The sequence below is a fragment of the Equus przewalskii genome, chromosome 18 (genome assembly GCF_037783145.1).
Source record: "Equus przewalskii isolate Varuska chromosome 18, EquPr2, whole genome shotgun sequence".
Taxonomy (NCBI): Eukaryota; Metazoa; Chordata; class Mammalia; order Perissodactyla; family Equidae; genus Equus; species Equus przewalskii.
In genome coordinates, this window is record NC_091848.1 from 12,100,837 (window position 1) to 12,128,271 (window position 27,435).

Consider the following 27,435-nt stretch of genomic DNA (forward strand, 5'->3'; position numbering starts at 1 on the left):
ATTGGGAAGACGGGAATTGCGAGAGTTGGAGACGCCCCAAATTCCGCAGAGCTCAGTAAGTCCCTCTTGGAAAGGCCCCACCCAAAGGTCTATCCCGAGGGGGTGGGGCCTGGGAATCTGTATTTCAGTAGCTTCCCAGGTGATTCAGACGTTCAGTCAGGTTTGAGACCCAAGGACTCTTTCCAGCCCTCTTGTTCTCTAATCCACTTCTCAACTTCCTTCTGGCCCCAGCGATTACCAGTTCCCGCAACAAACGGAGCCGAGGGAAGAGGGGAGCCAAGACGCCACCAAGGCCAGCCGGGCCCACCCGGTTCCCGGCCTCCCGCAGCCTCCCGGCTCCCGGGCGCCAGCCGCCAGGTTACATAACGGGCCCGGCGGCGCGCTCTCGCGAGATTTCCACCGCCCCCTCCTCACTCCACGTCAGAGGGAAGCGGGCGGAGCGGCCAACATGGCGGAACGCAGGCGACATAAGAAGCGGATCCAGGTAGTAAAGCCGAGCCCTGGGGTAGGGGGCTTCAGGGCACTCGGAAGAGGAGGAAGCAGGGAAAGGCCCCTGGAAGGGCGAGCGAAACCGAGGGCGAGGCGGGGCGGGGTTCGGCCGCGAGGCCCCGGCCGCGGGCTGCGTCGTTGCGAGGGGCCTGAGGGGGGGCGGTGCTGGCCGAGGCGGAGACCGAGGCGGAGGTGCTGGGGCAGCGGCGGAAGGCCGGAGGCGCCGGGCTCGGAAGCCGCCGCGGAGGCGCGGCCGCCAGCCCGGGATTCCCGTGGCAGCTCCGGCCGGGGCCTCGGCTGGGGGGTGAGCCTCCTCCCGGGCGCAGACGGCGACCTCCCCGGGCTCCTCTCTCCCTTCTCCACCCCATCCCGTCGCCCTAACGATCCCGAAATTAAGGCCATGATAATTAGGGTAGAAGGAGGCGGAGGGCTGACCTAAGGCAGCCCGTTCTTTGTGCGCAGATAGCAGGACCGCAGGAGGGGGAGTAATCTGGCTTTGGTCAGCTGGCCCGGGGGCCCAGGCGGAGATCTGTCTGGCCAGATGTTCAGCTGCGTGCACTCTCCTTTCTCTTCGGTGTTATTAACTTCATAGTCCACTTGGAGCTTCTGCACCGTGTAAACACTGCCCTGTTGGTACTGCGACGAGGCCGGTCGCGCCCAGAAACCTTTCGTATGCTAGTGTGTCATCCTCATAACCTACATAACATCCCTCCCTCATCCCACATGCATGTCATCTGTGCATTTCTGCCCTACAATTTTCCCTGTTGTTCTTGCTCTGTGCCAGCAGGATTAAATACGTGGAACATCTTAGACTCGAGATGTTTATTAGTCCGTACTCATCAGCTCGTGTGCCTAGAAACCTTCCTATGTCATAAATTGATCACATGTTGTAAATTGTTAATATACTAATCACAAATTGTTACACTCCTCCTTGTCTTTCTGTTTCTTACTATTTCTTTGCTTAGAATGACTTATCTAATGTATGCCTCCATTAAAAAAATTATCACTTAAATTGGCTTACACCACAGGTGATTTTTGCTGTGCAAGTTAAAATTCCCCTGGAAACTTTGAAGTACTAGAAAAAAAGATGCCAGTGATCAGTAAATTTGGAATTTACTGGGAACTGGGGAGAAATAAGAAAGTAGTTGCGAACAGAGTTCAGAAGGGGATCAGAAAGAGACAAATTCCCCCAAATTCAGACAGGTCATAAAACCAGGGCTTAAGGTTATTATGGAAGAAGTTTCTAATAGTACTGTTCCTAGTCTTTCAAAATTTTAATGTTACAAGCACGAATATATAGTACTTTTAATAGAATTTGTATTGACATTACTGGTCAAATTATACTTACTGTACTCTCTATATTTGGGCGTACAGTACATTTTATGCCCCTTAGTATACAGTTTTTACAATTTCAGCTGTTCTTTAATGTTGTTGTAAAGGTGATCCTAATTCATTTTTTGAATTGCTGCTCTTACTTCGTTTGTGACCTTGTATTAAACAGAAAGGTAGATTAAGAAACTATATAGTGGTGGTAGTGGCTGGGAGCTAAAATTTGAGCCAGACTCTGCCTGTTTGTACCCATTTTACTAATTATTTGCTGTGTAACTTTGGGCAAGTTACTTAACTTTTTACCTCAATTTCCAAATCTGTAAGAAGGGATATTTACCTCAAAAAAAAAAAAAAAAAGAAAAAGAAAAAGAAAGAAAGAAACCACATAGGGTTGTAAGGTTGTTTTGAAAAATAGGTGAGTCAATGACTTGTTAAAAAAGGTTGCAAAAGTTATTAAGAGTGCTTGGCATGTGACTCCTTTCTTTTCCCCCTCGCCCAAGGGTGAAGGATTTTGGATGGTTTGTTTGGGTTTTTGTTAAGCACTCTAAAATGCTGAAGATTAACAGCTATCTATTCAGTAAATAAACTGTTAGGTTGTGAGTTCCATAAAGTATAGCTGTTTACTTATTGTTTATTTGAGGATCAGATAAATATGTGAGGATCTATTGTTAAAAATCAACCTGGCATACTGCTAAATGAAATCAGGTCAATTATACCTCAATGAAAAGAAAATAAATAACATTTTTCCCATCCTTGAAGTTATTTATGTGGTTGTGCTAAAATGTTGTGGAGATCTTGGGAGTGCTACTTGGGCTACTATTATGCAGTCTTAACAAATTTATAAAACTATACAGTATCTTATAAAATTCCTTGTTCCCCCCCAAATCAGACACTATAATATTGACATCACTTTAGACAAAAAGATCAAATGTAATGACAAAGTTCAGAGTTTAAGTTACAGAAAAGATTCTGTTGTAAGACTTTTGGGCAAAAAAGTCTGTAAAATCAGCGGAGTTTCCTGTTGTTTATTACTTGATGTTTCATGTTTAGAAAAGATTTTTATGTTTAATAGATTCAAGTGACCTCAAATTGTAATTTGTGGGAAATGGTTGATACAAACAAGTTAAAGGGTTTAAAAAAGTAGCTGATTCATTTGCTTTTTCTAGTGTAGCATAACTTCAGATTCTGGTATCCCATCAAAGTTGGAAGCAAGAGGATTATTTCATCACATTTCCTTCTTGGACTCACTTTACCCGTCACTGAAACGCAGGAGTGAGCTATGTGTTCATTGACGTTATGTTGGGAAATTTTAATGATTGAGATTCTCAAATGAGAGTGATCTCAGTCCAAATTAATGAAACACTTGAAAATAAATAACTTTTAAGTTATTTAAGAAATGCAATTATGCAAGTTTTTAAGAACATATAGTAAGTGCTTATAGGTTAACGAAGTGCTTACTAGAAAGGTTGATTTAGAATCCTGGTATCATGAAAGTTTTGAATTGAAAAGGATTTTCAAATAGTAGGGTTTGTTTGGAATCCTTTTCCACAAATGCTGTTCTTATGTAAAAGCAGGGTGGTGGGCTGAAAGCTCTTCCCGGCAGTACCCCACTGCCATCATCCCCATGTCCATGGTCCTTTAAGCTACTTCTAGGACCTAGATCTAAAAGTATTACCACGTGTAAAACTTACTGATCTAAACCATCACCCTCATTTTACAGAGAAGCTGAGGTTCAGTGAGGTTATGTGACTTGACCCAGGGTCACTCATCAAGATAGTAACACCAGATTTAGTTCAAATCTTCTAATTCCCAGTTGAATGTTGTTTCCACTTCACCATTGATAAAATAAAAACAAATTGTTTGAAATACTTTAATCCTGAAATCTTTATATTAAATCGTATAACAAAAAGACTTAACGTGACTTGTCCCTACTAAAGAGAGAATCATGCCATTTAGTATTCTGCTTATGTATAAAGTCTCCAGTTGAGTTTTGGAACATTTAATTGGCTTACTAATTCTTAGAGCTTTTATAACCTGCATCTCAGTTAATTTTGTTGCACCCAGCTATCTCCCTGGCAGTAAAACCCTGACATATCATGGGCCTACATGCTTAATTTCAGAAGAGTGAAAAAAAGAGAAAGTTTGTGACTATACAAGTCTGACTCTCTGGGATATTTTGAGGAAAAGAGAAGGAACCCAGGAAGCCACTCCTAAGTCTGAAAACTCCCCCCAGAGGCTTACTGGAGGGCTTAGAATAGGAGTGGAGCAGGATGGTATTACAGACCGGCACCGTCAGAGTCAAGATACAGGGACTCTTGTACAGCTTTATTAGTCACGTGCTGTGACTTTAAGCTAATAATTTATCTCAGGTCCCCTCCAGCTTTCAGATTTTATTCAGCTAACCTATTTACATTTTCACAAATATTTTATACTGCTTCTATGAAGATACAAATTCACAATTTGTAGAGCTTTTTCTTTTTTGCTCAGTTCACTCAGCAAATCAGCTAAAGTTATTTCTATTGAATATAGCAATTTTTGAAAATTCTTCTAAATCAGAAATTCTGTAAGATTGTCCACGGCTTACTCTTTTTTTTTTTTTAAGAATAGCTGCTTTTTTTTTTTTTTTTTAGTATGCTTTTTGGTGAGGAAGATTGGCTCTGAGCTAACATCTGTTGCCAGTCTTCCTCCTTTTTTCTTTTTTTCCCTCCCCAAAGCCACAGTACATAGTTGCATATCTTAGTTGTAGGTCATTCTAGGTCTTCTATGTGGGATGCCACCAAAGCATGGCTTGATGAGCGGTGTGTAGATCCACACCCAGGATCCGAACAGGCAAACCCCAGGCCGCTGAAGTGGAGCGTGTGAACTTAACCACTTAGGGTGCCAGCCCCCAGACTCTTGATCTAATATTTTTTTGCAGAAGAGCATCTTAAGTACTGGCTAAAATAGTACATAGTTATAAGTGGTAACATGTTTCATTATAGTATTTGAGTGTTGATGTATTCTAAAGTAAAAATAGTATTTGTTAAATAATTTAAAAAGAGTGTCCTAACCAAACTTTCAATTTATGTAATTCTGGATTGTCAGTTTTGGCAGCTACCATCTTGGTATTTGGGTGCAAAGATGGCTGTCCAGCCTTAAAACTTATTGCCTCTTCGATTCCTCATTTGAAGACGTTTGAGTTCATTCATTGAGCTATAGAGTTCTCTGAGGGTTGAGGAGCTGATTTCTCTTTATTAGTGTGTGATGCTGTTCCCAAAAGGCCTTCTCATTTTGTTAGAAGTTTTCTAGAAAAGTTATGAAAATATTCTGAAGATTTGTTCACATCAAAAGGGAACAAAGAGGGGAGGTCCTAAAGTCTAATGTATAAACAGGAAGAGAGAGACTTTGATGCTCTGTGGAGGCTGCAGCAGGGGAGCAGAGAGAGTGGAGACTGTGGGGCGGGATCTTCTGTACAGCCAGCTTCCTGTGGGTGTTGGTGCCTCCATAGCAATCTTTCTTTCTGGCTTCACAGCCCCAGCAGATGGCACAAAGTCTATACTTTTCATTAAAGACAGTCTACAATATGGATAACTTATATGTGGTATAATGAAAATTTCATAATATTTCACAAAGGAAAATAGAAACTTTTTACGCATTTGAACTTCAAGAAGTAGCAAGGAAGGTATCAATTCTGTTAGACCAATATCTTGAAAGAATTCACTACTTTTCTAGTCACAAGTTCCAGAGAAGTTACTGATAGTTTAAGAAAGTATCACTGGATACGTAATTGTGTGTCTAGTTGGAGAAATTAGCCAAGTCCGTGTTTTCTGGGCCTATTCTGTTCCTTGTTGCTTAGTACTGCCTTTATCAAGGAGGGAAAAGGAATGGAAATAGATTCCTTGAGTCTGTTTTGCATTTGTGCAGAAGAGTTTGGTGAACTTGAAGCTTCTGTTAAAATGAGGTCTTAAAATGTTGTGGATTCCTGTAGTATCAGATCCTCTATTTCTTGTGTATCCTGATATCATATTTTACATGTGATGCCTCCATCAACAATCAGGAGATTAGTACATTTGTGCATGTGTTTAGTAAATGGTTTAATTGAGTGTTAGTATGAGTGTAGATTGTCATGCCTAAAGTTGATATGATTGTTTTTTCCCCAGAATCACCTTCCTTCCAAATTTCTGTTATTGAAAACTATCCTTTCAGTTGATCAAATTAGAAATCTGACATCTTTTACTCAGCCATTTCATTCATCCTTTGTCATTGAGTCCTATCTCTTCTACATTTGCAGTGTTTCAAATAGGCACAGTTCCTTCCCATCCCTAGTCCAGTAGCACATCACATCTTACTTGAATACTAAACTAATTTCCCTGCCTTGTGCATTTTTTTCCCAATTGATTCCATGCACAGGCTCCAAAATAACGTGTCTAAGTCATTTTTTCTAATCATGGTCTTCTTCTATTCAAAAACTACTGATAATCTTTCTGGTACTTACAGGGTGAAGTTGAAATTTTTCAGACTGCTTTGAAGACGTTTTAGCCCTATTCTGCTTCTACGTGCTTAACCTCACAATGCTTCCCAGCTTGTCTCTGCTGGAGCCAAATTGTGTGCTCGTTCTCAGCCACAGTGTTTATGCTGTTCGTTCAGCTTACCCCATACTTGTCAATTTTTCAAAATCCAGCTGCCTCTTCCAGGAGGTCTTGTATAGCTGTTCTCATCCACACTGATAACCCCACTCCTTTGTGTACTCCTAAAATATTTTTTCTACCGCTCATTTTGGAAAATAACAGTTGTTGTTTTGGATAATTATAACGAAGTCTAGGTATCAGGCCTTACAAATTTTTGGTATTAACTGTAGCGCTGAAAGATATTATAGGGTAGACACTCAGTAAGTATTTGAATGTTTTATGTTTATTCACTCTTCGCTGCCAAAATCATTTTTAATCAAACATAATCCAGTAATACATTATCAGTTAATTAGATAACTCTTTAAATTGACAACAGATGTATCAAATGAGGGAAAAAATTGAGCATATATGAATGTGATTATAAAATAGAATTGGTTTCTATAACCAATTATGGTATCTCATTATTTTCAACTATTGATAGTATTACTTTTTTAGCTATACCACAAATACATAGGATATTAGTTACTAGTAGATGAGGCTCCTAGAAATGTAGCTAAATACTATCCTTTAACATATTTATAGTAACATATATGTTAATATATTTTAGTGTGATTTCAAAAATTGAAATGTAGAATTTTCACCTTTTAGTGTATCAAAGTATATTTTGTGGCTGGGCCTCAAATTAAATCATTATGAACCTTGTAGATGTTAGTGAACTTGGAGTGTTAGATTTTGAATGTGAAATTTTTTAAGATTCTATTTTTCTATGATACATATTTTTATATATAAAACGAAAGGTTTTCTATTCATATAAATATTTGGTTTTTACTGTAGTCTTCAGTTGGATTGAATGATTTAGGCTTTTAATTTTTATTGCCACAAATAATAACCCACAAATGGGGTAGTAGCAGAGTGTAGGAATCATACACAGTTAACTGGGCTACTGGAAGTAGAGAAGTTGGGAAATGCAAAGGAGGAAATATGAGAAGAAGCTGCCAGGTGACTCAACAACCAAAGCACAGGCTTCCACTTCATTCAACAAATTACTCCTTTTCAGGATAAAATTAAAGCTGAAACCCTGGTTTGTTAATTGTTCCTTATTGTCATCAAAGGTAACTAAATTCAGATTTGTATGAAATTTTGGAGAAAACCGACATAAAGACAGATGATTTAGGTAGATTATTTTTTCTAGTTTGTGCTATTAGAATGTCTTGCCTGGAGCATAACTGTCTTTAGCATTAATTGTTCTCAGCATCCTAGATTCTTGGCAGATAATTCTTTACTGTTATTTGGCACTTTGTTTAAGAAACAGCCTTTCCTGAAATCATTCACATTTAGATTACGTATAGCTGGAAATACATGGCGTGAGTGGTCTATGTATTGTGCTTAAACATGTAATTAAAGACAGTACTTTTGTTTCAATAGCTTATAGCAATAAGACAACTTCTAAAAGCATATATATAAGATGTGTACAAGTGTGGATTGTCTTCATTTTCTTCAGTATGTGGGTGGGGAGAATGAGTACACAGGAGGAATTGTCAAAAGTAGTAGTTCAGAAGGTAAGGAAATAAGAGGAAGATGGGGAATGATGAACAATGAAGAGAAAGATTTAAAAAACTGGAGAAAGGAATGGAAGAAAGAAAACAGGGAAGGCTTAAAGCAGCCTTTCCAAAACCCTCTGTCTGTGCACTTCCGTTAAGCAGTTCTTCAAATGATTGTAATTTATCTGTGTGTTGCATTTTTATTTTTGCTTTACCTCTACTAAGGAAGAAAAGAAGAAAGACAAGGTGAGAAAGGAGTCCTAGACAGTATTTGGGATCTGCAACCACAAGGGGAAAGGGAAGGGAATACAAATCTTCAGCATCTCAGATAGTAGTTCTTACGGCTGCTTCCCTGGGACAGATAGCTGACTATCTTTGGTTAATCTGAGAACTCCTGTTGTGGTCTGTTGCCCACTGTTCAGTGTACATAGCTTTGGCTGCTGTTTAACATTCGTTTATGGCACCTGTTTCTACTTAGTTGGATGTTTGGGCACTCCCTATTGGCAACCTCTTAATCTTTTAAATTATTGCTTTGTGGCATATAAAAGGAGACCAGGCAAGAAGGAAGGTGAACTAGTACAAAGTAGTTACCATGCTGGAAAAACAGCTCAAAATAATGCCTTTTCGCTAGGGCTAAGAGAGACAGGTGTGGGCCCTATCCACTTGTATTTGAAAAACATGTAATTAAAAAAAATCTCCGTTCTTTCTTCTGTATACATGACCCAGTCTGCTCTAGAGAAAGCTTGAAAGAAAGGCCTATATTCCACTTGAAAAGATTTGCAGAACAGATCTGTAAATTCAGTGCACAAATTTCTCAAGTAGATGATTACGTTCAATTACTATTCTTACTTTGCAGGAAGTTGGCGAACCATCTAAAGAAGAGAAGGCTGTAGCTAAATATCTTCGATTCAACTGTCCAACGAAGTCCACCAATATGATGGGTCACCGGGTTGATTATTTTATTGGTAGGATTATATCAGTTTAATTATATTAGTGTACATATCTTATGAAGATACCTAAACTTGAGATGTGTAGACGTTTTAAAAAAAGTCTTTCCAGTGTGATTGGTGAAGCTGGGTGATGGGCGTATGGCAGTTGGTTATCCTATTCGTTTCTTTTGTGATTGAAAATGTCAATAATAAAAAGCTCAAAATGCTTTGTGAAAATATTTATTGGAAATTTTTTAAATAGGATTTCTTTTCAGTATGAATACTACCTTTTGTTCAGGTAGTACATGTACTTAAAGATAATCTTTTTGTAAAACTCTAGAGTAGAATTCAGTGTGAAACAAGTCTGTTGGAACCAACTTAGGAGCTTTGGTTCTTCACATAATCCAAACAACCTCATCATAAGGTAATGTCATCTGTAACTTAGCCCCATGGCTTAAAAATAGTGGTTGAGTTTACCTGTCTCATCAATTGAGATTGCATTGCCATTATAGAGAAGAAATTCCTTATCTTCTCTTCTTTAGTGCTGTGATTAATGATTTTGATATTCATTACAAGTTTAGAAAAATAGACATGCTGTTCTCTTCAAACCTAATATATTTAGCTTCTTCTCCTGACACCAGTAGATTGTTCACAGAGCTTATTCCTCAGTAGGTTACAGTAAAACTTGATGACAGAATTTCTGTTATTGTGGGAGAGGAAGATTTTTGTTTTGTTTATTATATATTTAATTGTGCTTATATTGGTAAGAGTGATATTTACATTTATTTTGAATTTTTTTGTTTAGAACATTTTCCCATTAATTTACCTTGCTTTAGTTAATATTTTTGAATGCCATTTATTTCCCTGCGTTACTTTAAAATTTTGAGGAACTGTTTATCACGATCATATCAGACTAAATTTTCTTTTGAACTTAGTTTTAGTTTCTGATGCCAGAATGTTGAACTTTGCTTTATAAAATATAATTCAGATAGACATAAATTCTCATGTATACTAAATTTAAAATAATAAATTTCTTCTTTAGCTTCAAAAGCAGTGGATTGCCTTTTGGATTCAAAGTGGGCAAAGGCCAAGAAAGGAGAGGAAGCTTTATTTACAACACGGGAGTCTGTGGTTGACTACTGTAACAGGTAGTGTTTGTTTCTTAGTGAAGGATAACATAAATAGTAATTTAAGAATATTCTCCTTAGTCCTGAAGCTCCTTACCCGTGTTCATAATTAAATGTAGTGATATTACAACACAGCTCAAACATAGCTTTTACACACAACCTGGATTTCTTCAGTACCTTGGAATGCTTTTATTTGGTGTTAGACTGTCATATTTTTATGATTTTTATTCTGTTACATTTGTACATTTGCCAGGCCGACTGAACTGAAAGATCAGCAATGAAAATCATATACCAATGCCTACAGTGAACAAAAAGTTTCTTTCTTTTCTGGAGCAGACAGTTAGGGAGTCTCTTCCAAAACTTTGGCGGGGATTCCTAATGGACCTCTTGTCCTTGGCGTGGGGTTTTTTTTTAGAGCCTACATGCTGAGCCATTGGCCATGTACCCTTTCCTATTTTGTTTAGTGATTGGTAATGGATTCCTTGTAAAATCAAGGCAGCTGCAACCTCTGCCTTTTCTTGATTCCAAGATGAAGTATAGACAGTTCAGTAACATAGCCATGTTTTTCATAGTAGGCACTTCTCCTTTGGGAAAAACTTTTGATGATGAGTGATGTATGAAAAGCACTTTGCTCTTGGAAAGAAGTATGCTGGTTTTTCTTTCCACTTTTTTCCCTTGGCTTACTTACTACTTAAATAATTAAGCATATTTATTAAGATGTTAATAAACCAGATTTTGTTTTTGTGACACTAAAGTTTATAATCAGTGGGGATTTGACATTTTAAATTATTTTATGTTTGGTTGAGTGGTACAGATAACATTTACTAATGTATTCTTTAATGCCGTTAAAAGTATCAGCCACATGAGACCCCTCTAAAAACCACTCTTTCACAACCTGATTTCTGAAACTGTGAAGTTAAAAATTATCAAATATTTCTTAAAATTCTTAATTGCCGAAAACTGGAGACACTGATGGCCCTTTCAGAAACAATGAAAAGTTCATTGGTGGGGCAGGGATGAGCTAACAGTGGTACAGTAGGTCTTTTCCTTTACAGCCATTTGTGTATTTAGAACTCGAAGGTGCAAATTTCCCTGCCTGCCTGAAAGTAGATTTTTTTTTTTTTAATATATATGGTTTAAAAATTGAGAGATGTGATAAATGCAAAAACAGGGAGGTTAGGTAACTTACCCAAGGTCACACAGCTAGTAAGTAGCAGAGCCAGAATTCTACATCCCACAGTCGGGCTCCGTAGTCCATGCTTGTAACTGCTGCATTATACTCTCTCCTCAAACAAAATGATGATGCATTTAATGAAGCAAAAATTAAGATGAAGGATTCACCTGTCAATACTATTTGAATATTAAATCTCTGAGCCCAAACCTCTGAGGAGAGCAGCCAGAATTAGTCCACATTTCTTGGCCTCTTAGGAGTCTTGATACCTTGTTATATGAAAAGCCCGAGATACCTAAGTACAGTGTGTCCTAGAGATGCACTCACTTGTCATTGAATATGTTATTCCATTCATGCCAGGTTGTTTGTGTCCTTTCTGCACTAAAGCAGAGAAGCATAACTACCTGAATTCTTCAGAGCCACTTGTATTAGAACCATAGAGGCCTCGTGGTGGCCAGCCCTTAGGAGTTCCTGCCTGACTACAGACAAAACCACAAAGGCACACTGGTCTAGTCTTATTGTCTGAAGCTGCGAAGTGGGCTTGAGGGAGTCTGAGGAAAAACAAAAGAAAACAGGAAAGTGTAGGGTGATACACAGAACAATCTTTTCTAATAATGCTCGATGCTTCTTTATGGCCTATTTCAAGTATGAACTCTTCAACCTTTAATCTAGCAGCATCCTAACTCTCCATATAACTTTGCATTTCCAATCCCCTAGTCCAGTAATGTCCTTCTCATTCATTTAGCACACTCATTCTCTCTCTGGTCTTTGATCATAACCTGCCACTTTTCCCAAATCGTTCTCCCTCTACCCTGCCTTCCTCTCAAAATAAATATCCCTTCAGTTTCATCTCTACCGTGTAGTCTTGTGTAGTCTTCCTCGGGTCCTCCAGCCCACATTAATCTTTGTATCTAAGTTTCTACAGAATTTATAAAGTTAGTATCATACAGTTTAGCCTTTAACTATTTTAGAATTGTTGCATATATGTTACTTTTTTTCTTGCCAGCTAAATCTGAAGGCAATTGTAGGACTGTTTTATACTTTATTGTCACTCCACAGCAATTAGCACAATGTGGGCATTTAATAAAATGTCACCATTGCCGCATAGGTGAAAGTCCTAAACACACCTGACATTGAATGTTTGTTAAACCTGAAAAAAAATTAAGAGATGAGGAAAAATATAAGCAATTTAATAACTTTTTACAGCTGCTTTTAATCCATTTGTTTATTCAACAAATATATATCAAATATCTATTATATGCCAGGCCACAGGAATACAGAGATGACTATTGTCTTGGTCTTTACCTCCAAAGTGCATATTCTGGTCTGTTAGAGATCCTGGCAAGGGGCACAGAACATAGTGAGACAGGGAAGTATGAGTAGTTCTGTGAAAATGTCAGCTTTGTCTGAGTGATTTGTACCGTCTGATGTGTTTAAAGCTAAATAAATGGAGGCACTGATTTCATGACGATAGTAAATGCCATCTTGCTTTTCGAAGCATGGAGTGAGGTGAATCAGACATTCTGTAAAGACCCATCAAGGAACTAAGTCAGTGATTCTACTTATTACTGAATAGACTGATGCTATAATATCATGATTAGGAAACCAAATGTGTTTGCATGTGCGTATTCCATAACTATTAATGAAATCCAGGGTTTTACTGTAGCAATAATAATGACTAACACTGAGTACTTATATGCCGGGCACCAAGCTGAACAGTCTACATACTTCTCATTTAGTCCTAGAAACCCCTATGAGATAGATACCCCATTTGATAAATAAACTAAAATTAAGTAACTTACCCAAAATCACACAGCTAGTTAAGTGGTAGAGGTGGTACTTGAACTCATCTACCTGAACATGAACTTTTCAACACTAATTTGATTGGTTGATAGTCTACTTTTCTTTCGTGGGGGTGGGACAGCTGTGCAGGAAGGGTGCAGAAGTGAACATTCCTGCTGGTTCTCTGCCCTTTGGTGTCTACTCATCAAGGGAAAGATTTTTTTCTCCTGAAATTCTGTGTTTTTGTTTTTTTTTTATTATTTATTTCTTTACTAAGAACAATTTTTTCCCACTAAAGTAAATTTGAGAAAACTTTGAAAATGATACAGGAGAAAATCAGTTACACTACTTTACCATTTGAGAATGTATACTCAGGTATCTACATTGTACACATGTACTCTGAATGTATTGAGATCTGTAATTTGAACTGTGATATAAAATACTGGTTTTCAGTTAACATACAATATGTAGGAAGGATGTATTCTTGTTTTCATATTAATGAATGTTCCAGGTAATAAATGTTTCTGATAGAAAATCTGGAAATAACATAAGTGCAAAAAAGAAAAATTGAGACTATGTTCATTATAAATTTTTGTAAGACATGAGGAAGTAGAGAAAAATTAAAAATCCTCCTTCATGTTTAAATACCCACCACTACTACTCTTAAATTTCACTTTCCACTCATAAGTAGTTAATTATATTCTGAACTGGTAGAAGCCTGAATGAGGAGACCTAGACTTAGCTTCGTGGAGATGTTCGTGGAGTGGACCTGATTGGGCATAAGAAAGAAACCCAGCCAGGCAGGGAAAAACGTAGGTGCTACAGAGGGCACAACGCAATGACCAGAAATAAGTGGTCTTTGGGCAGAAAGGAGGCATCTAGTTAACAAGTGGTATGATGTGCTGGAGCAGGCTCCAGTGGAAATAGAAAGGTGGGTAGTCACCATTAACAGGCACAGATGGTGGCAGAGAGGCCTAGCTTCTAACTTATGTTTTGGTAGTTGTACCTCATCAAGGCAGGAATGAAGGAACAAATCAGGAACTCTGCAACTGGAATGTAAGATTTGAAAAGATGGCTTTTAAATGGCAAAGGTAAAGGCAACTGAGTTTCTTGAGTAGGATTATAAGGTTAGAAAGGTTAGAAGGAACTGCCACCAAGGTTGACTTAGAGTCAGAGCTGAGCGTCTAAACTCATCAGGTAAAGAAATGAATAACATAGGGCTCTCTCTTAAGTAGTTTACAGTCTAGTGAAGGGGGCAAACAGACATAACATAAATAGTCTATTAAGTTAGAAGGTAAATGCTATGGCTAGGATAACAGGAAACAGGAGGGAGGATGGGGGATGGGTTTATCATTTTAAACAGGGTAGCCTGAGTTGGGAAGGTAGCATTTGAGGGAAGGCTTGAAGGAATCGAAGGAGTGAGCCAAAAGGACGTGCTTGTTTGGGGGAAGAGCATTCCAGACAAAAGGAACAGCCAATGTAAAAGGCCTGAGGTAGGAATGTTAAAACAAAAAACAAAGAAACTGCTGAATAGAGGGAAGAACAATGTATTGAGAGAAATTAGTGAAACAAGGAATACACAGTGTTGTTTCACCAAGTATACTTTACAGTTTTTTATTTGATACAGTGAGAGTTGTTTTCAGAGTCCAGAAATCTCACCTTGGTATATTTAGTTATTCATTACTTAATTCAAGATTTTTTAGTATAGTGGCCCGCTAAATTGTGAAGTACATGGAGAGAAAAAAATAACCTTGAGAAAGACAACACAATTTGGATCAGTCAAATTATGAAGACATTTTTAATCTAACATTTCTTAAACTGTTATATTTAATTTCTTCTTTCTTATGTCTGCTTTTGAATTTGAGATTTAACATTAAATAAAGCAGAGCTTGATTTATTGTTAAATGAATCTAGAGAAAAGCTTCGTAAGGGTAATTCCAAACCTATAATCTCTTATATCTAAATTGTGTAGTTAAAAAATGAAAATTAGGTTGACAACTTTTATATAATCAAATTGTACAATTTTTTTGATTAGAGGTGGGGTTGACTATTTTTTTATGGGCTTACTACTTATACTTTCTCTTGTGGCTTGCCAACGCTGTCTTCCTTTGCTCATTTTATTTGGGTTTGGATATTTTTGCTTTTTAGTCTGTGTCTGGGTAATTGATAGGGAATGTAATGCCATACCTTTTTTCCCAAAGGCTTTTAAAGAAGCAGTTTTTTCACCGGGCACTGAAAGTAATGAAAATGAAGTATGATAAAGACATAAAAAAAGAAAAAGAGAAAGGAAAAGCTGAAAGTGGAAAAGAAGAAGATAAAAAGAGCAAGAAAGAAAATCCAAAGGATGAAAAGACGAAAAAGGAAAAAGAAAAAAAAAAAGATGGTGAAAAGGAAGAATCCAAAAAGGTGATTTCAACTAAAATTAAGTAAAAAGCAAAAATCATTATGTTCACATGATCACTACTGGCATATGAACACTTTTGAAATATTATGCAACAACCACTGAAGATAACCATATTAGGGTTTTTATAAATACCATAGTTGAGAATACCATAGCTGAGAATTTTGATTTCTGTGTCTCAAATAGTGAAATTATTTTGACTATTTGAATGTCTTCCTGCTTTTTGCTTGTTTGTAAATGTTTTTTTCTTCTATTCACCTTGTATTTTGACAGGAGGAAACTCCAGGAACTCCCAAAAAGAAGGAAACTAAGAAAAAATTCAAGCTTGAGCCACATGATGATCAAGTTTTTCTGGATGGAAATGAGGTGAGAGTATCTTGCTTATAAGTAGTAATCCGGTTTTCTATAGGAGTTTTCAGAATTATCTTTGATGGCTTCACTAAGAAAAGAAGTAATTTAGATAAATCTAACTATATAGATATAAAATCTACTTTTTAAAAATCAATAATTTCTCTGAATTTAGATTTATAAAAAATTTATTAAAAACCAGTCAGACTTAGGTTCAACTGTCTGAGTGACAGGAAAGCTGAAATCACAGTGGCTTAAAACAGAATAGATACTTGTTTCTCTTCATCAGTGAATCTGAGTGGAAGCAGTACAGATACGGCAGCCCCATGATGGATCTGAGCTCTTCCTCCTGTGTGAGGCAGTTAGTACAGGTTACCTCAGGGTCCAAAATGACTGCCAGCCTTACATCTGCATCCAAAGGAGGAAAGGATAATGATGGATATGCCTCCTATTTGAGGACACCTTGGAAGTTGGCAATTTCATTTTTGCTTGGATTCTGTTGGCCAGAACCTAGTCATGTGTAAAGTCTTAGAAATGTGCTTTTTAAACTGGGTTGTCATCTGCCCAGCTAAAATGCAGGGTTTCCATTACTGTCAAAAAAGAAAGAGCAGACTGGTTGATGAGGGACACCGACTGGTTTCTGCCTCTTATGGTCAGACATACTATTTTAGGGGCCTGAAATTTTCAACATTACATGACACATTACTTAAGGAAATCATTTTTATTTCTTTTATAATGAGAAATTTGTGTGGTGTTAGCTTTCCATGAAGACTGTTTAATTTAGTCATTTAACCAATATCAAAACAGTAGTTGTGTACTGGCTATTTAATTGTGAATTTCAAGACATATCTCTTCTTGCTATACCTAATACAAAAGTAGTATATATAAAGTAGTGGTTCCTAGAGCTATGAGTTTGTAATTTTGGGAAAGCTTTTCAGAAAACATGTGCTTTAGGCTCATTCTAGACAAACTTGCGTGAGACATTCTAGGGTGGAATCCAGGGAGAGAGAGAGAGAGAGAGAGAGGGAGGTGTGTGTGTGTGTGTGTGTTAACGTCCCAGGGTGATTCTGTTGTGAACCCCTGGTTAAGAACCACTGCAATAGAGGACCACAGGTCTTTCCTAACGTGAAAGCTCAAGTACCTTCAATGAAACGTCAGGCATCAGCTAGCTATATGCCAGGACATTTTTATAGGTGCTGGGAATAGCATGTCAAATAAGGTAAAATCCTCTTCTTGGAAGCTCTTGTAGTCTAGCAAAGATACAAGCTTTTAAACATGTTACTGTATTATAGTGTGGTAAGTGTTATGGTGGGAGAACACCACTTAGGAATAATTAGTTTAATCAGGAGAGGATAAGGAGAGTCTGAAGACCCGGAACACTTCAGCCTTAAAGGATGACTGGCAGATTACCAGGTGCACCTGGGGGACTTATAGGTCTTTTAGGTGAAGAAAGCAGCCTGAGCAAAAGTGTGGGTACTTGCATTCCTAAAAAGACTAGATTTTATTCTATAGAAAGCAGCGTGCTTTCAAAGGTGGGAAATGTCTTTAAAAACTTGTCTTTTTAGAATGCCTAACTGGCAGAAGTGATGTCTGTGGATCTGATTTCCAGGGGAAATGTGCAGAGTTAAAAAAGAGGAATGAAATCCCCAGGGTTAGAAACAGAATGAAATCAAAAAGATAGTAACAGAGAGTTCTGGTCAAAACAGAACCAGAAAATGGAGGAGTACTGTTATTTATAGAAACTAAGAGATAAAACTAGGAGTTTTACGGACGATGATTGAGCAGGGTTCTGCTTGTTCTGAATGAAGTAAATATCTGTTGTATACAGTAAATTAAGCTTTAACGCAGTGATTCCCAGCTTCTGGGTGGCATCCTGCATGGGGGAGTAGGCCATGAAGTTACTGCAGGGGCTCATAAAATCTTTGTTGACTAATCCTGATCTTTAATAGTGCTTCTTTGCATCTCATCAGTAGGAGAGGACAGAATGCAGTTGAGAGCTGCTGAAGCTGTAACGGTCTGGCTGGAATCTCTCTTAACTGTGCTCTTACCCCAGACTGGTTCTACTCATGCCAGTGTACATGATCATGTTAGGGACAAAAAGGTTGTACAATCGCTGGTTTTTAGGTTGAATAAGTAATGATTTGCACATATGAACAAATTGTTAAGTGCTTGTAAGTACATAAAATTTACTTAAGTGCATTACAGAATTTATAGTTTTTAAAATTATTTTCTAACTGAATGGATACCAAAAGAAACACTGCTAGTAAAGAAAAGTCTTTGAAATTTGTTTACCTTAGAAAGTGGTTCTTATATGTTAAGAAGTTGGAAGTGCCTGTTGCAGAGGATCTAAAATCTAAAATTAAGCTTAACTTTCTAATGTGACCTTAGAACTTTAAGCACTGGGGTTTCTTGATTCTTCTAGGTATTTGTGTGGATCTATGACCCAGTTCACTTCAAAACATTTGTCATGGGATTAATTCTTGGTAAGTACAATGTCTAAAATTTAGAAAGGAAAATAAAAATGCAAAAGCCATAAAGAAAAATATTTAACATAAAGTAATTACTTAAATAAGGTATACTTTAGATAAGGTCAGAACATGTATGATAAACTGAGGGAAATATTTGCAACACATTAAAGCAGAGATCTTTAAGAGATTAACAGCCTGGTAGAAAAATGGTAAAAGCAGCTCACAGATAAAGAAATACAGCCATCAATAATTGTGAATGATACTTAATCACACTCATAATAAATACTAATTAAAAGAACAGTGATTGAAAGGATTACAAAGTATGAGAGTGCTTAATCTTAGTGAAGGCCCAACACTTAGGAAAAATACACACTCTCCAGCAACTGATGGTATTTTCATTGTTTCAGTTTTTATGGAGAGCAGTTTGGCAATACCTTTCAAATTTTAAATATGTACACACGGACCCACCTCTTCTACTTCTAGGAATTTATCCCATGGCTGTTCTTTTGTGTTTTTTGAGATTTTATTTTTCCTTTTTCTCCCCAAAGCTCCCCAGTACATAGTTGCATATTTTTAGTTGTGGGTCCTTCTAGTTGTGGCATGTGGGACGCCGCCCCAGCATGGCCTGATGATCGGTGCCATGTCCACGCCCAGAATCCGAGCCGGTGAAACCCTGGACTGCCGAAGCAAGTGCACGAACTTAACCACTCGGCCACGGGGCCGCTCCCCCAATGGCTGTTCTTAATACAGGTGTACAAAGTGTCTATTCAAAACTGTGCGTTGACATGTCATCTAGTCTAATCCAGATCCCTCAGACTATAGTTAGGAGGATAATTAGCAAATATCTTTCAAATTTTAAATGCCTATAGTTTTTGACCGAACAATTACAGTTGGGGATTTATCTTATGCTGTAGTGCACAGTTGCACAAGTGTATACTACATTGGTATGTGTTGCACTATTGCCTATAATAGGAAAAAACTGGAAATAATTCAAGTCCCTCAATAGAATGGTAAGTAAATTACAGTACTACACACTAGAATACCATGCAGCTTTTAAAGAATTAGGTAGGACGTACTGATGGAAAGATAGCTAGAATAGATTAAATGAAAAAAAGTTGTAAAAGAGTAAGAATAGTATAAGCTTATTTCTGTAAGAAAAAGAATTCTGGGTGGCTAGTTTGAATTATATATAGGCAGTCTCTGGGAGTACAAATAAGAAACATAATAGTAATTACCCTCTGGCAAGTGAACCAAGAATTAGGTGAAGACTTCACCTGTTGGTTTGTTTTTTGTTTTTTTTGACCGTGAGTATCTGTTATTCCTCTAAGTTCAGGGTAGTGGGTGTGAGGGAGGAAGAGAGAATGATTTAACAAGTAGAAAAAAATAGATAGCAGTTAAATAAACAAGCTTGATTAATATGATATCATAGGATCTCATTCAAAATAACTCTTAAGAATTGAAACTCAATTAAATCCAACCGATATAGCTAATAGCTATTGATCGCTTACTATCTACTAATCACTTTGCTAAATATGTTACATGCATTATTTCATTTCATCCTCACAACAGTCTAAAAACCATAAGGACAGTCACATATTAAATATGTGTTTAATAACTTGCCCAGGGTTACATAGCTTATAAATGATAGAGCAAGACTTTGAATCCTGATCTCCCTTGCTCTAAAAGCCTAATAACCAGGCTTCTAATTTCTTCTCATTACTCCATGTGGTCCCACTATGCTTAGAAAAAAACTGGAGGTGCTTGTATACAGTTTCCCTAAATACCAAAGAACCATCTCCATCGGAATCACCAGGTGAGCTTTTTGAATCTGCAGATGTCAGAGCTCCACTCCACAGTGGGATCTTTGGAATCATTTTTTGGTTAGCTTTGTTGTTTGGTTGTTGTTTCTGTAAGCTCCCCTATTCAGTAGACAAGTACCTTATATTCAAAAAGTAAGGTAGGCATTGCTTGAAAACAGCAGCAGTTGATCATTTAAGGAGCTAACAATTTCACATTTTTAGACAGCACTTTTTTCTAATCATGTGTGATTCATAATAGAAAAATCCTAACCTGATTTAAGAACAGTAGTAAAATGTTAGGTTGAACTACGTGAAGTGGCTGGTAATTGACCACCTTTTACCTATAAAAATGACAATTTTAGGGGCTGGCCCTGTGGCCGAGTGGTTAAGTTCGTGTGCTCCGCTGCAGGCAGCCCAGTGTTTCGTTGGTTTGAATCCTGGGCACAGACATGGCACTGCTCATCAAACCACGCTGAGGCAGCGTCCCACATGCCACAACTAGAAGGACCCACAACGAAGAATATACAACTATGTACTGGGGGGCTTTGGGGAGAAAAAGGAAGAAATAAAATCTTTAAAAAAAAAATGACAATTTTATATGAGATGTTTCAGCTTTCCCTCTAGGAACATGTTCACTGATATTGCAACCAGGCCGTTTAACTTTTAATCTAAAAGTTACCCATGTCACCGTGTCGTTTCTTGTTCTAGTGATTGCAGTGATAGCAGCCACGCTCTTCCCTCTCTGGCCAGCGGAAATGAGAGTGGGGGTTTACTACCTGAGTGTGGGCGCAGGCTGCTTTGTAGCCAGCATTCTTCTCCTTGCTGTTGGTAAGTAGTGGTGTTAGTGAAACTGACCTCACGAAGGTAGATATGAGCAGTTCAGACTATAATCTGGAGCTTCAAGTAAAGCTTAATAGCAAAATTAGGCAAATGAAGAAGTACGTGGACCTAATTTTGGGTCATATCCCAAAACTGACTCAGGCTTGAAGTAGTATATGTGCTTGATTAGATTTAGCCTATTTTGAAGAAAAAGGATTTAATGTGTCTTAACTCTGCACGTACATACGCTTTAAAGTTTAGCTACTACAAGGACTTTAGTATTTTTATAGAGGTTAATCATTTATTAAACGTAATACTTTCAGGGAAATATTTTTATATTTTGAATTAAGGCAAATGAAACTTGTATTAAATATTTAAATTCTATGTATATATTCACTGAATGATTCTAGACACTTGATTTGCCATTTTGAGGAAAATCAGTTTGCACCCATGTACCAGAATAAATTCTAAATGCATCAGCAAATTTTAAAATGTTTTAAAAAAGGAAACAAGAAAGTGTAAGTAATGTTTTTTACATTTCTGGATGATTGGGGTCTTTCATAGCTAAAAATAAGAGTATAAAAATGATTAATAAATATATGAAAAATGCTCATCACTACTAATCAAACAATAAAATTAAGATAATGAGGTATTTTTGGCTATTAGGAAGATTTTTTTTTAAATGGGAATACTCAATGCCAGGTAGGGTTTAACTGGAAGAAAATGCACCTAAATATAAATGGTGGTGATAGTAATAAATAATTTTAATGTTCTTTATATTTGTCTGTATTTTATATAGTGAGCATATTACTTACCATTAAAAAAAGCAAATATTATTTTACTTAAAATCTTAATCTTTGAAGATTTTCCCATATAGGGTGGGCAGGTCTAATTTAATGTTTCACTTTGGGAAAGAAATAGAAATTTTTTTCAGCTTATCTAAAGCTATCTAGTGATTTTTAAACTTATCTTTATTCCTTGATCCATCTATAGAGTTTATGTTGGTATATGTTACTAAGTTCTGATTATTTTCCCCAAGTGACAAATCAGCTTTTCTACCAAGACATATAGGAGTACTTCTGTATAAAAAGAAAAACCAACACACGTTATTGACCTAATATCTGTGGTTAGAGTATATAATTTGGCCAAGATTATCTGAACCAGGGGAATGTTACTCTGAGGTTCCATGATACAGAATAGATTCTTACATTTAAAAAACATTACTCTTGTAGCCCTAAGCAATTTCCCTCTGGACATCAAGGTGCCCTGAGTTGGTGCCACCATCCATAGACCTTAGGAACTCATCTACTATTTTCATTCACTTCGCCATATTCATGGGCCTCCTTTTTTCTCTGTCATGTCTGACTGTGTGAAGCCTTCTCCACCCCCTTTCATTTTTCCCTTCCTCTAGCTTAGTCACCTGGGAAAGTCCCCTTATCTTTTATTTAAACCAATATTCACAATAATTTACGGTTATTATATTGTTTTGCTCCTTAAAATACTGTTTGTTCAGTAGTGTTTTCTGTAATTTTTCATTTTAAATATACTTTCAAATAGTTTTGACCTGTAGCCCATTTAAAATTGGTATTTCTTTTGTATTATCCTATGAAGTATTTTATATTGGTCAAAATTAAATTTGGTGCTACTTTGAATATGTATTGTTAATGTTGCCATTTAAAATAAGACCTTGGCAATGAGGCACTTTAGTATAGGAATAGTATGACAGGACATGTCATGGTGGTTTTCCCATCATTCTTCCCCTTTTGCCTCTATAAAATATGTTAGAATTCTGCCATGCTCAATTTGTATATGTTGAGAATTTAGATTTTATTTGTGCCATTTCTGTATTGTTTTTCCTTGGATTTGAGGCAAGATTTCATATTGTGAACTGTCTTAACAGCCCTGTGAGTCTGTCTTAACATCATAATTCTATTTGGAGAAAAACATATGCAGCCTCCTTAAAAGATGTTCATTATTTCTTTTTATCAGTGGAATTTATTCTTAAATCATAATTTCAAACATATTTGCCTTTTCTGTTTGTACCACAAAAGATAGCAGTGTGCACAGAGTCTTTCAGAATATTTATATTCTTTTGTGAAAATAGAAATCACTACTTCATGAAAGTTAAGTCAGGTATACCATTTCCTTTATTTATCCAAAAAGAATAATGGAGGAAGCATAGATGAGCTTTCTTCACGTGATACAGTTGTCTGTAGGGAACACAAAACCAAAACCCTGTCAGAATTGATTAGGCCATAACATTCACATAATCGTCACGACCTTTTTTTAAAAAAAAAGATCACTCAGCTCTATATAATTGGCAAATTAAGAGAAAACTCTATGAAATCTTGGGGTTTGTGTTTGTGACAACTCATTACTATAAACTTTAAAATTCTCCAATTCTTCCATTATCTAACCGCAGTTTTGTCATATATTGCTCCAAGAGAGTTACCTCAAACCCTATTTGTTTAAGCAATCCAGCTTTCATTAGCATTGTATTGTTTCCTAATATTGGGAGAGAGCTGGTCCTTAAATAAACAAATTACATAATTACTTAATTAACAAAATTGTAACGTTGAGAAAAATGTTCTCTGATTCCTCAGAAGTGTTTTTACTTAGAAGCCTTATCCTCCAGCCAGGGTATCCACATGCCTTGGGCCCAGATACATTGAGGGACCCACAGAAATGTTTTCATTTTCATTTCTTTTAAAATCAGAAGTAATAATACATACACATGTATATAATAATGAACCTATGCAGCATTATATTTATATTTATAGAAATATGGTTGTAAAAAGTATAATTTTAATATTTTTTATAGAGTAATTGCCTTAGAGAAAAGTGCCTAGGGTCTAGGAAAGTCATGGGGCAGCCCTGTGTTTTCTTTTTTAAAGGTTTCCTAAGATATTCTTCATCCCTTACTCGCATTTATTTCCTTTCATTTACTGTGGTCTCATGCATACTTAAACATCCAACTCACATCTGTTTTTATTGACCTATAACATAGCAAAGTGCCTATGTATATCCATGAAACAGCATCCAGATGAAAAAAAACAGAAGTAATTTTTCGAGTGGCATTGTACCATTTTGCCCTCAAGGTCAGAGCAGAATGCCCTGCACCTAGAATACTGTGACAGCTGCTAAACTAGTTAGGATTTAATTATTCATATTTAAGGTGCATGTAAAGTGCAAATAATAAAATTCTGAGTCTTCTCCTAGTTTTTTATTAACAGATATTCCCTGCTGTCTAAATTGGTGTTTGAATGATTCAATTAGAGAAATTTTTCTCCCACAGCTCGTTGCATTCTGTTTCTCATCATTTGGCTCATAACTGGAGGAAGGCACCACTTTTGGTTCTTGCCAAATCTGACTGCTGACGTGGGCTTCATTGACTCCTTCAGACCTCTGTACACACATGAATATAAAGGACCAAAAGCAGACTTAAAGAAAGATGAGAAATCTGAAACCAAAAAGCAGCAGAAGTCCGACAGTGAGGAAAAGTCAGACAGTGAGAAGAAGGAAGATGAGGAGGGAAAAGCAGGACCAGGAAGTCAGGGCACAGAAGGCTCGGGTGGAGAACGGCACTCAGACACAGACAGCGACAGGAGGGAAGACGACCGGTCCCAGCACAGTAGCGGAAATGGGAATGATTTTGAAATGATCACAAAAGAGGAACTGGAACAGCAGACAGATGGGGATTGTGAAGAGGAGGAAGAAGACGATAATGATGGAGAAACAACTCAATCTTCACATGAAAAATCATAATCTGACTAATTTGGGGACTAAGTGCAAGAGGTTGGATTTTCTATGTTGGCTGATCATCATAATGTACACTTGACATTTGTGGCATTCTTTCAGTTCATTTGCTGAAATGTATTTGATATCCAAGCAATTATATTCAGTCCTTCGTTTCATAGAATACTACTGTTGGTACATCTAAAGCCATTTATAAGTTTTATCTACTTGATAATTTTACAGTAAGTAGGTCTCATTCATTTTGATAGTTATCAAAGATGTACTTTCCACAATGAAATTTAGATTAATGGCATTTTTGATAGTTGTATGGCTTTTTACTGTTAGACTAATCAAAATAAGTAAAAGGGATAAAAAAGAAACACCAACATTTCAGATTATGCATAGTTACGTAGCCATTTTACAGTTTCTTTAAGATGAAACACTTAAACCCGTTGTTCTGGATAGTTAAGCTTTTGTTGATTATAAAATTATACCAGGAAATTTCTAAGATTCTGAGTTAGCAGGGTTCAAAAGCATTTTGTGGAAACAAGCCAACTAGTAATGATGCAGCAACATTTTTAGTTTAGCTACACATTTTCCTTTCCAACTTAGGAAATCCAAACTGATTTGTACGTCTCATTCATAGACACATGGTCATCTCAGCAGAGAAGGCAAACAGCGTTGGCTGGAAGGTGATGGCTCTTCTCCCTTCTTCCCATCTCCTTGTCGTAAAGTAAAATGTATTCTGTACATAATTTACAAATAAACATTTTATTTTAATTGTTACTTATTATTTAGACATTTTCTCAACACATAAATTTGTAAAATTAAGACCATTTAAGGGTATGTTTTTAGAGAAATGGAAGTTCCAATAACCCAGAGAACATCTGTGATCTTTTACAGCAGCTTCAGTTTTGTGCCAACATTCCATGTATTTGAATATGAGTTAAAACGATCCTTATTAAATAAGAGCAGACCTAAAGTAACTGTTTGTACGCCTTAATGTTCATTTTGACTTATCGTAAATCTCTACATTCAGAAATGGGGTACTGTATTATCAGACCAGGAGGCACAGCTATGAAAGATAATTTACTGTTCTAAAATACCAATTTAAAATAAAGAACATAAAAGAAAACATAAGAGAACCATTGGACTCTAATTGCTTTGAACTAGTTTTGCAGTTTGATTTTATATCTTGCATACTTTAGTTACAAATCTTTTGGAAAAATCTTGTGTTTACTTATGAATATATCATTCCTTGGAGTTATACTCTTATAAGCTGATAATATTAAATTATTTTCCTTCGGTCACAGTGAGAGCATTCTGCTTCGTAGTTGAAATACGTGGTGCGTGTAGGTCTTTGTCTTTTTTTAGGCTGTTTCCCATCTAAGTGTTTGACTAAAGGTGTTAAATTTTTCTAATTGTGAAGAAATACAATTTCTGTATACTGACACATTTTATTAAACATGGCTTGATTGCTTCTTTACAGTTTTCCTTGTAAGTGGACAGAAATGTGGCTATTTGATGTTAATGCAGCTCTATCAAGGCTGCCGTCAGTCATTTAAAAAGTTTTCTCCTGGCAGATGTTTATTGATTTAAGTGCCTGGGTGTTTCCTCTTGCATTTTCAGAGCTCTCCTGCTTTATTTCCACGGTAAGGGCATGCGTAATTATAGCTTCTGAGCTTCTTAATCACCAGTAGCATTAATACCTGTTTTGGGTTTTGATAATGGTACCAAAAGTGTTTTTCAGAAATAAAAATGACTTAACTTTTACTCCTATGATAATACCCAGGCACTCAATATTTAATCCTGAAGCTCTCTATAATACGTGTACTATGTCTAGTCCTAAAGACCTTTGGAGCATGGCAAGAAAGTCGGCTTTTTATTGATGTTTGTGAATTCTTACAGAATGTTAGTACAAATTTTTATAAATATTTGGTGGTCCCTGGGGGAAAATGTTATTCTTACTATGGTTAGAAAGTGAGTTAGAAATTTCAGCTCGGTGTCTTCTACTATTCAAGGTTGTGTACTTTAAACAAATAGAAAAGTCAAAAGCTGCCACTATTCTGGCCCTCAGAAGAATCAATGGCTGTCTTTTTGGCTAACGTTAAATTAAATACTCTTACGCCAGAGCTTGGAGAATTGTTTCCATTAGTCAATGGAATGGTGACTTTTTTTAAAAGAAACTTCAGGTTTGCTATGCTACCGTAAGTAGAAGCATGAAGCTTTTGGATAATGTAGGATTTATTGTGGAATGGGTATAAAGTGGCCTAACTAAGTAGGATTGAATTAACCAGCTGAGTCCACATAATAAGAATAATGCATATGTGATTGTTCTTAAAGTGAATGTATTAAATTGTTTTTCCTTTTCCCTCCCATTAATTTCTTTAATTTTCAAACTATATGGCCTTCTAGACAACTTTAAAATAATTTGAATTTAGTACATACTATTCAGAAAGTAATAAATTTCAATATGTCACATTGAAATTATGCAGTGGTGATGGTTTTAATGTTTTCTTCTCTTTCTAGTTTTACATTATGAGTACCAATTAGCTGCTGATTACAGAAAAATCATCTTGTATCTTTTATAAATTGACTTTGCTTGTTTGAATCTTTATTAGGAACTGGAAAACAGCAAGTACAGTTGATTGTCGTTATTCATGGTGGTAGGGCTCTATAAAGTCACCACCAACACGCAATTAATGAGTACTGAATCATTGCTCCGAGGGGAAATACAGGGCTGATCTCTGAGCCTCTGGTCCATTTTCGACAACCAGTCAAGCCATAGACTTGTTTCAGGTGTCTTTCTGTTTTGCTGATTTACTGACGTTGACCTCTTGGTCGGCAGCCCTGTGGCCTCGTCCCTGGCTGCTGCTCATCCAACACATGT

The 27,435-nt window shown here is 36.8% G+C and overlaps 1 protein-coding gene across 1 annotated transcript; it reads left to right on the forward strand.

The window, feature by feature from the left end:
• SEC62 (SEC62 homolog, preprotein translocation factor) lies at positions 1-27,032 on the forward strand. The gene is made up of 9 exons (XM_008531048.2): positions 1-55; positions 232-484; positions 8,823-8,931; positions 9,938-10,043; positions 15,177-15,381; positions 15,650-15,742; positions 18,147-18,207; positions 20,700-20,819; positions 24,106-27,032. Exons 2-9 carry the CDS (start codon positions 449-451, stop codon positions 24,573-24,575), a joined length of 1,200 nt encoding a protein of 399 aa, XP_008529270.2. The 5' UTR covers positions 1-55; positions 232-448; the 3' UTR covers positions 24,576-27,032.
• The last annotated feature ends 403 nt before the right edge of the window (positions 27,033-27,435 follow it).